A 10,242-nucleotide genomic window follows, 5' to 3' on the forward strand; every position below is an offset into this window, starting at 1 on the left:
GAATGAAAATCAACCCACCACTGAAGCAGAACGTCAGCAATAACTATCAACCAAGCAAAACCAGCACCCACCAAACACCCCAAGCCAGTACTGAAAAAAAAAATATTACCCCGGTCAGACCACAAGCCATGACAAGTTCAATGCAGAGTATATAAAACAAAATTTTAGACAGCCCGGTCATCATGTGCGTATGAGTGGTCGTAAAAATTATAGGGCCGCAAACTACAAATATTAAACACAGATTTCCATTTGCTATATTTGTGCGTATGAGAGTCCGGCGAAGGAGATGTGGAGCTAGATAAACAGATCTCAGAACCAAAAACAAATTCACAGATTATCAACCAACCGAAGATACCATATATCAGGCTCAAACCAACCAGACATAATACAACTTTAATATATCGGTTCCACAAAAATAGTTTTTTTTGTTTGTTTTCGAATCTCTCATTATCTGATCCGAATTAATTTCACAAAAATCCCATTCACAGTACTTCGGTTTGGAGACGGTATATTGGGATTCGATGGATTGAATTGCTAAGGTATTTGACAGTTAGTTCCGGTTGGCTTCTATATCCTTGATCGTGCTACGGTTCCCCCCCGGTTAACAACTCGAGGTCGCAGCTCCCCCCCGGTTAACAACTCGACGTCGCAGCTCCCCCCCGGTTAACAACTCGACGTCGCAGCTCCCCCCCGGTTAACAACTCGACGTCGCAGCCCGTAGAGGAAGAAACAGAGGCTGCTCTGGTTTCCAGAATCCACAAATACTCAAACGAAAATTGAGCTAAATTGACACTGAAATTAACAGAAGAGATCGAGTAGCAGAGGATAAATGCCGGATCTGAGCCACCTTACCTGAGCGCCGGAGAGAGAGCCAGGGAACACTGACCACCGTCGAATGCTTCAGAGTGAACCTGAGCGCCGGAACTCACAACTGATAGCTACGATCTTCTTCCGCCGAGCTGCGATTTCTCTCACCGGCACCTTCAAACCATGGCTGGACGGCGACTTCTTCACGGGCGGCGACTCGTTCTGTCAAGGAGGAAAGACCGAAGGGGGAAAGGAAGACCGTGCGGGGAATGAATGGAACCGAAAGCGTAGGAGGTGGACCGAGTGGGGAAGAAAGCGAGAGGAAGTTTCGACCGAACTGGAAAATATGCTCTGAATTCTTTGGACTGACTGGAATGGAAGAAATTTGAAGCCAGAGGATAATTGAAGCCAGGGCTATTCGGTCATGTGATCCGGGCCCACCATCAGCCTTCAATAATTGGAGCCAGAAGCGGATTTCGGTGGCTTCTGGTGAAACCATGGTTTGGGGGTTCAAAACCATGGTTTCCCCCAAACCATGGTTTCAAATATCTGGGAGGCTGTTTGGGTAGTATTTTTCCCAAACCATGGTTTGGGTCCCCAAACCATGGTTTGGGGTGCTACCCAAACAGAGCCTGAGACATTGTTTGGCTATCATCCAAGAATGGACCATCTAAACGAAAGCTAACGTACATATGAATAATGAGCAATATTAACTGATTAAGATTGAGGACATGTTTAGCTATCTTCCAAGTTCCAACAATCAAGTAGTGTTAAGTATAACTTTATCGGACGGTTAGGCTATGTTTGGTATGAGGGAAATGGAAGGAAAGGGAGGGGAAAAAAATTTTAATGAACTCGTTTTAAAAAATTGGAGAAATGGGGTTATAAAATTTTAATGAAAAGAAAATATAAGATAAAAGAATAAGAAAAATTAATTAGAAAATTTTAACCCCACTTTTCCAAATTTTTAAAATGAGTTTATTAAAAAATTTTCTTCCCTCTCATTTCCTGAATTTTTTTTCGTACCAGACAGACCCTTAGTTTCAAAAGAATTTAAGAAGTTAACTTGAACCAAGACCTTAAATTTACTCATACCAATCACTTAAGGATTTCGTTGGCAGAAATTAAAATGAGTGAAGCATTTTCTTTTGCCCATTTCTACATTTTAGCTAAGCTAGCTTAGCTATCTTCCAAAAATGGACCACCTAAATAAAAGCAAATGTATGTAACTGAATAAGGAGTGGACATATAGCTATCTTCCAACTATGGACCACCAAAGTAGAAGCAAACATGCATGAAAAAGCAAATCCTTAGGACACAAAATAATATATGTGCTCTCTGTTAATTTTTTATTAATGGAAGAATCATTGTGAGATTTTAAAGAAATAATATAATTAATTACCAAAAAGTCCTACAAGTGAACAACATGAACATGCCATTATTTACTGTGTCAGAATATCTCATTAAGTGCTGCTCACCTCTTGTGAGTTTTTCAATCTCAACTTCCACGGTGATATGTGGAGACTTTACGTGTCAAACGGTATATCTTTCCTTTCCATAAGTTTTGAATTGTCCATATGCACGTGACTACAAAACAGCCTTATTAAAAGGACGACCTCTATATCAGTACTATGGCTACCTATCTTCCAATAGTATAAGAACCACGTAAACAAAAGCAAATCTCCGTGAACAGTCAGCTAATGATTAGCTATCTTCCAAAAATGGACAACCTAACTGAAAGCAAACACGAGCAAATCCTCATTACACAAATAGCCATTATGGTTCATCACAACACGAATGAAGATAAGGGAAGTGAATAGACGCAAACGATTTGATCATTGGTCAAGTGCGCATTAGAACTACTAATTTCCTTTCTGTTTCTTAACTCATGCTTTCCCCAATTATTGACATCTTAGCTAAATAATGGACATTGTTCATCAAGAGAATTCATTTATTATAAATATCTTTCAATGTAATTATACCTAATGCCAATTATCTTAATTAATATGATATCTTGGTCAATTAAATAAGGCGCATTCAACCAACAAGCTGTTGGTTGAGATGGTAGCGGCCTCATTCCTGTAAGGAAAAGAACATAAGTTTGAATCCCAAGAAGTGCACTTGTTGGCAGGGTTATTCCATAACCGCTCCAGGCTCGAAAGGGAACTCTTACGGGGCTATTAGAACTTTTCCTATCATGATATAAATTAAATGATAATTTGCACCAATGTTGATGAATCCAATGTCTAAATTAGAGTTTTCTTTTCCAAGACAAGCCCTCATTCCATCCCCAAATCCCTAATCTAATTTAATGGCTGTCAAACATTAAAAAAAAAAAAGTAATTTTTTATCTAATCAATCAAAAATATCCAAAACAACCATGTGTAATTAGTGAAACCCAAGTTCAATATAATTTTCTACATCGACTATTTCTACACTAGTTTGAGAATGCTATAAGAAGTCTTCTTAAGCAGCCTAGAAAATCTATTTTGTACTAGCGAGTTTTACAAATACTTGCTTGAAGGTATGCTTGCCCTAGATACAAGAAAATCTTGATGTTAGATTTAAGGTTTTGACGATAACAAATTAAGTAATTTCTGGTTTAGTAAGTTGATCGATCAAAAGTTAATCGATCATGTTTCAGATAAAATGTCTCAGTATAATAGTGACTTAGCAGTAATGTTGATCAATAACTTGCTAGATAATTCAAAATTTATGACTTGATCGACCAATTTATCAATTATCGTTAACACTGTTTAGTGTACAAGTTTGCAGAAGATTATCGATCAATTGATCGATAATTTAATGTTTGATCAACTGACAGAAAAAGATACATAATTCTGGTAAGCATTCATCAATCACCTGATTGATCAATGAGTTATCGATGAGAACACAGATAAATGGTAAAGTCTTCGTACCTACTTTATATTCTGTTTAATTTTTCTTTTATCGAACACTCTGTCGATCAATCTTTAATCAATAACTTGTTCTGACATTGCTTGTTAACTTACTAGTTTATCGTTAATATGTCTTGTTTAAGTTTCTTGTCAAGATCCTTAATCGATCAATTGATCGATCAGTCCTTTATCAATCAAATATTCGATCATCATCACCTTCACAGCACTTGTTTGATTTTAAGTCATTTTTCGGATCACCTGATCAATCATTGGTTTATCAATTAAATGATCAACCATCCAATTTCCTGAAACTTCTATTTTCACATAACGTGATCGATCAAGTTATTTCCTGGCATTTATGAAATAAGCTTTCAACGGTAATTTATCAATCATTCAATCGATTAAGCTTTAATCGCTCGATATCATATATTGTGTGACTTCACTGTGAAAATCCTTTTTAAACCTTTTATCGATCAGATCTCCTATCATCCATTTATCGATAAAGTATTCAATTTATATTTTGTGAAAATCTATTTCTCTCATACTCAGCTTTATCGATAATGTGATCGATCAAAAAGTTTTTGATCACTTGTTTGATCATTGAACCAGTTCATTTCATAACAACTATTCATGGTTATCTTCAAAAAAATTTGAATCTTTATTTTCAAGCTTTTCTTAGCCTTCCTGTTAGTTTTAATTTTCTATTGAAAAGATTCAAAGGCATAGATGAATTTAAAGTCTTATTCTTGCATAATCTTTTCAAAAGTCACTGTATTCATTTCTTATCTTTTATCGATCACTTATTCGATCATCTATTAATTCATAAGCTTATCGATATACATATATATGTGACTCAAGTTTTTCTCTATAATTAATCGATAACTTGATCGATCAACCAGTCATCGATCAAGACATCGATCAGGTAAGTTCAGATTATATTTGAAGGAATTGACGATTGATTCTGTGCTTTCCTAAACTGTTATATGAATATTAATGATCATCACTTACTCAGTTACCTTTACAAATTTCCTTCTGAAAGAGGACTTACTTGTTTCTAAGTTTGTTACAAATTACGAAGCAAGCTCAACAGTTATTTAGTAGTCTTTAACCTACCATATCAGAAGCATTAATGGTGAACTGCCATTATAATTTCCAAACACACGCACCCGATCTTCCAACGGCTAGAAGCTCTTCAGTCCAATGGTTAAGTAATCTTCTCCAACTATAAAAGGCACGAAGGGCATTGAATAAAGTATTGAATACGCGAGCTACCGTCTGTTGAAATATTTATTGTTGTATTCAATACTCTGTTTTCACTGAGCTTAAGTGTTTAATATTCTTTCACTTTGTAAGAAAGTTTGATACACCTTTTTACTCATTTTCTGAGAGTAACTCAAGAGTGTAGACTCTTGGGGGAATTGTAATCTTACGGGTAGTAAGGTAGTAAGGGGGAGTGATTGAGAAAGTCAATTGCTGTACTGAGGCGTCAAGAGCCCGTTTAATCTTGGGATCATAGTGAAAATCTCAGAGGTGTTCTGAGGATTGAACGTAAGTCAAGTGGTTAAGACCAAACCAGTATAAATCCTGTGTCTTCGCTCTGCGGTGAAATCCTTCTAACTCATCTTCTCTGTCTTATTTACCTCACTGTTTCATTTCGTTAAATTTTTATAACTCACCCAATTCACTCCCCTCTTGGATGAAGCTGCCACTAACACTTGCATGTCTATTGCTCAAAAAAAAAAAAAAGAGTTTTGCATGTTTGTCGTAAAAGAATATATGTGACCTAAGTAATTTTGGTAGATACCTAAACATATTCACAATCTTAAACCTTTCGCGTTTGAGGCTGTTCTGAACAAAAGGAAAGATTTCTTAATAATATGACACTCTTTCCCTACTGCGTATGATTTTACGTTGTCTTTTTTCCCATGATGCCCGTAAGGTCCCCATATATATGATGCAATCTCCATGGCTGTTAAGATTTTTTCATATCTTCAAAACCTCATCATATATATTGGGACGAAGGATTTGCAATTTAAGTTCATGCATGTTTGGTTTTAAGTAGCCTCCTCTATTGGAAGAGTGAAACATATACTTATGTGGTTTATTATTATAGAATCATTAAAAATTAACTAACTCATTTAACTAGTATCAATATTTATCAAAACTTAATCGTAAACTATAATTCTAAAAACTTTATATAATAAATCTCTTAAAACTTAATCCCCTCTGTCTTGGGTCTTAAGTTAAAGAAATAGTACGTGGGTTTTTTTATTTTAAATGTATGAACTCAATTTACTTTATTTCCCAAATTTATAATTTGTTTCCAAAACTCTCCTTATTAATTATACATACTATAATAGATTTTCTTTAAGGGAGTACTTAGCCAATGATTAAAATAAATACTTTAAGAAAACCAATATATACATTTTTTTCATAAACGATTGATTTATTTTTTGGCTCTCTAAAAGAAGCATTATTAGAAGAGAACGAATATTCTGGTCCCCAAAAAATATTTTGGTCATATTTTATTTTTTGCATTGTCACTTTCATCAAAGACTAATACAACCTCTTATTCTTAATATAAAAGCTAGTTAGGTATTTGATTTGATTGTAAATATAAGACATTAATCTATTTTGCTTCTAATATTTATCTATTTTATCCCTAAATAATCCCTATTATGACTGTATACATTAATGATTTTTTTTATCAAAAAATAGTTCCAATACACATAATTAATAGGGCTGTTTTAAGGAAGACAACGTCCATTTATTATAAATAAATAATTTAATTTAATATTTACAAATCAATTATCTAGTTCTTATACCAAGGATAAAAGGTTTTTTTTTTTTAATCACATTTGCCTTTCCTTCAATATTAATCCGGGCTTTATGTATATCCAGGACACACTTAGGCAAATATAACAAGTCCATCGCTTGAATTCTTATCATTTGATCAAACAGTGGCTTCTCTTATTCTCTCCAAATCACTCTGTCTTTTCTTCTTCTTCTTCTTCTTATCTTTTTCCATGTGTTACGATCTCAAAACAAATAACAATGAACACAGTAAGTTTGCACTGAAATCTGAATATTATTTGTGTGTGTATATGATGAAAGCAATAGGAAATATCTAGAAATACATAAACATCCAGTCACAGAAATAACAGAAAGAAAGAAAGAAAGAAAATCACCAAAAAGATAGCAGAGAATCAGAGGGAAGGAGAAATACACAGAGAGAGAGAGTGAGAGAGTCTCAGAAGAGAATCATCACATAATCCACACCGAAAATGTTGGTTTTCATGACCTTTTATTTTGCGCCTCTCACGTTCTACATATGTGCTCCAATGTGATTCTTTTAGCTTGTGTCTACAGAATAATCCAAGCCCAATAATATTTGCCATATCTGGGAGAGCAGGCCCATTTCCATTTTCATCCCATGTCATGACACCATGATATGTCTCTCCTATGGTATTCCGAACGAGTAGTCCATTCTGAATTACGACAATGATCTCGACAAGCTCACCACAGAGGAAGAGATCTTTCAGCTATTCCAAGTGTGGCAGAAGCAACACGAACGAGAATATCAAACCCGAGATGAACTGTCAGAGAGATTTGAGATTTTCAAAGACAATGTGAAGTATATCAAAGAGAAACATGCGAAAAGAACATCAGTCTATGACTATCATCTTGGTTTGAACAAGTTCTCGGATTCGACGAAATGAGGAGTTCAAAGAAACCTACTTACTTCTCTGATCCTATTTATAAACTAGAAAGAGAATATATTTTTTAGTTCTATTATAGGGTATTGAGAGAATTTTTTTGTATTGTATAATTTTATCTTGTATTTATTATCGTGTTGATTTTGTTTACATGAAGTATAATATATATTAAATAGAGATAAAGTTGAAAATTTATTAAATTTTAAATAAGAGTTGATAATGTTTAAGATTTTTCTTAGTATGTATGAAACATGTTGGAAGTGACTTATAAACAGGATCAGAAAAGTACTAGACAAGGGTCCCATATTTGGAGGCAACTTGATGAGGCCGACGAACAATTATTACTGTCCACATGCACCTAATTCCTTGGATTGGAGGGACTTCGGAGCTGTAACTGATGTTAAAGACCAAGACAATTGTGGTGAGCACGAATAATTCTTGCTTTTACATCTTAGCCTCCATATATTTTAAAAAAAAAAAAAAAGAAGGTAAAAGTATACCTCATATAGTCTTTATTTTATAAAGCTTCACTTTGGTCCTTTAATATCTTTTAAGCCCTCTGACGCTAATGGTCTTAATAAAAAAATGTCGATATTGTCAATAAAGTATTTTAACTACGGATATACTAAGTTTATTTTCAAATGCTTCCTAAAAAATCTTTATTTGAAACTAACAGTATTGGGGTTAAAAGAATAATAGAATCAAGAGACTAAACTGAGATCTTGTATAAATTAGAGGATCAGATATATTTTTGCCTAAAAAATAAGTGTTATTCAAATTTAACTAAAAATAATTCTTTTATGAATAAGTCGGGAGATAATATTTATAGATTTAGACTTAGCTTGGTTGAGTGACTATTATATTCTATTATGTTTTTTTTTTTTTTATGAATTTGTGTCCATAGATAGTTGTTGGGCATTCTCAAAAACGGGAGCCATTGAAGGGATTAATAAAATAGACAACGATGCACTTGTGAGTGTTTCTGAGGAACAACCTACGTCGTGCAATCCTTATAGCAATGGCTGCCACAAAGGAAGCTATGTCCACGACGCATTTGAATATGCCATCAACAATGGTGGAATTGCCTCATAGGCTGATTATCCTTATACAGCTAAGAATGATACCTGCGATCACCAAAAGGTCTGTCTGTAATTGTTCTGTACTTCTTCTTCTCCTTCTCAATCTTCTTCTTGCCCCGATGATGATTTTGGTTTTTTTTTTTTTTTTGGAAACAGGGGAAGAAAAACGATAGCTCTTACAGTTGATGAGTATCAAAATGTGACATCCACCAAATCAGAAAATCCTCTATTTTGTGCTGTTGCTAGACAGCCTGTTAGTGTTCATACTTATGCTGGTAGCAAAGACTTTCAACGTTACCACCATGTAAGTCTTGTGTGTATGCACACACACACACGTGTGTGTGTGTGTGTGTATTTATATGGATGAGCAGAGACTAATTTCTTGAAATCCTAATTAATTAATTAATACAAAACGGGAAAGTAATTAATTAAATGTTTGTAATTATTAATTAAAGCTAATTGTTTTGTATAAAATAGATAATTACTCCATTCGTTCCTAATTTCTTTGCATAAACAGGGACTGTTCAATGGTAGTGGCTGCTCTGAGGTTGCACCTTATTACATTAATCATGTTATGCTGATTGTTGGATATGATTCATTTGGTCCCGGTCTTGATTATCGGATTGTGAAGAACTCATGGGGAAAAACCTGGGGAGAACAAGGTTACATCAAAATCAAAAGAAATATTGGTCATCACTTAGGTGTATGCAACATCAATTGCTGGGGTTATTACCCAACCAAGAAGAACGTGAAGCTTGATTCTGCTACATGAATTGAAGCAGCTCCAAGTAGTTCTACAATAATGAAGCCATCTGCCTTATGTTTGCGTCTATTCATGTGCGTCTTTGTTTTGTGTGTTTGGGCATAAATAAATGGCATACCATCTCTATAAAAGCCCTATTTGTAGTGTAACTCTCCTGTTCTTGAAAACTATTGTGGGGTTTCTGCTATATGAAGCAGCTCGATCAAATAGTGTGTATACGTGTCTGGCATAAAATGAATAAAACCTCTTCTTGTGTTCTATGTATCGTTTTTAGTGAGAAGCTATATGTCTTTTTTTCCCAATTATTTGGTGTATTTATTTGAGATTTGTTTTGGTTTACATCATTGTTAGTTTTTATAGTTTGATTGAATTTTTTTTATTTCTATGGTTTCAAATTATTGGTTTTGATTCCTATTAATAAATGATCTATGTGGTTTTAATAAGTTTTCGTTTTAGTTTCTATACTTAAGCTCAAACCAAATTCTTATGAAATTATAAGGGACAAAATCATTGAAAATATAGGAAACAAAATTAAAATTGGATCAAATCATAAAGATTAACCATAATATTAACCCTTTCTCTCCTTTTCTTTTCCAATTTCAAAGAGCTTGTTTGGATCAGCGATGTATAATTGCTTATAAGCAATTTTATGTAAGTTAAGACCAAATTTTTATCACAAACTTACTCATATTTTATGAAGTATGATTGAAAAACTATTTATAAGTTATTCTAAACTAGTCATAAACATTTGAAGAGGGTAAAGTAATTTCAGAACTGGCATCCGAAGTCCCTGGCCGTTATTCCAGTGCGTGCGCCGTCCTCGACCTCGCTGGCCGTGATGATTATAAAGAACCTCTTCTAAAAACTACACTACTAAAGCAAACTTTAACTGATGTTAGTGGAGCAGTTTGCTCCATATGTATAACCTTCTAAGGACAAGATAATTCCATATCTACATCAGAAGAGACGTAACATAAACC

General features: G+C 34.3%; 1 protein-coding gene across 1 annotated transcript; it reads left to right on the forward strand.

Moving 5' to 3' along the window:
- The first annotated feature begins 8,438 nt into the window (after positions 1-8,438).
- On the forward strand, positions 8,439-9,271 carry LOC114747450 (P34 probable thiol protease-like). The gene is made up of 3 exons (XM_028935785.1): positions 8,439-8,560; positions 8,656-8,803; positions 9,017-9,271. The coding sequence occupies exons 1-3, from the start codon at positions 8,439-8,441 to the stop codon at positions 9,269-9,271; spliced, it is 525 nt and encodes a 174-aa protein (XP_028791618.1).
- The last annotated feature ends 971 nt before the right edge of the window (positions 9,272-10,242 follow it).

This window comes from Neltuma alba, unplaced genomic scaffold, assembly GCF_004799145.2.
Source record: "Neltuma alba isolate B1F8T4 unplaced genomic scaffold, ASM479914v2 tig00005313_pilon, whole genome shotgun sequence".
Classification (NCBI taxonomy): domain Eukaryota; kingdom Viridiplantae; phylum Streptophyta; class Magnoliopsida; order Fabales; family Fabaceae; genus Neltuma; species Neltuma alba.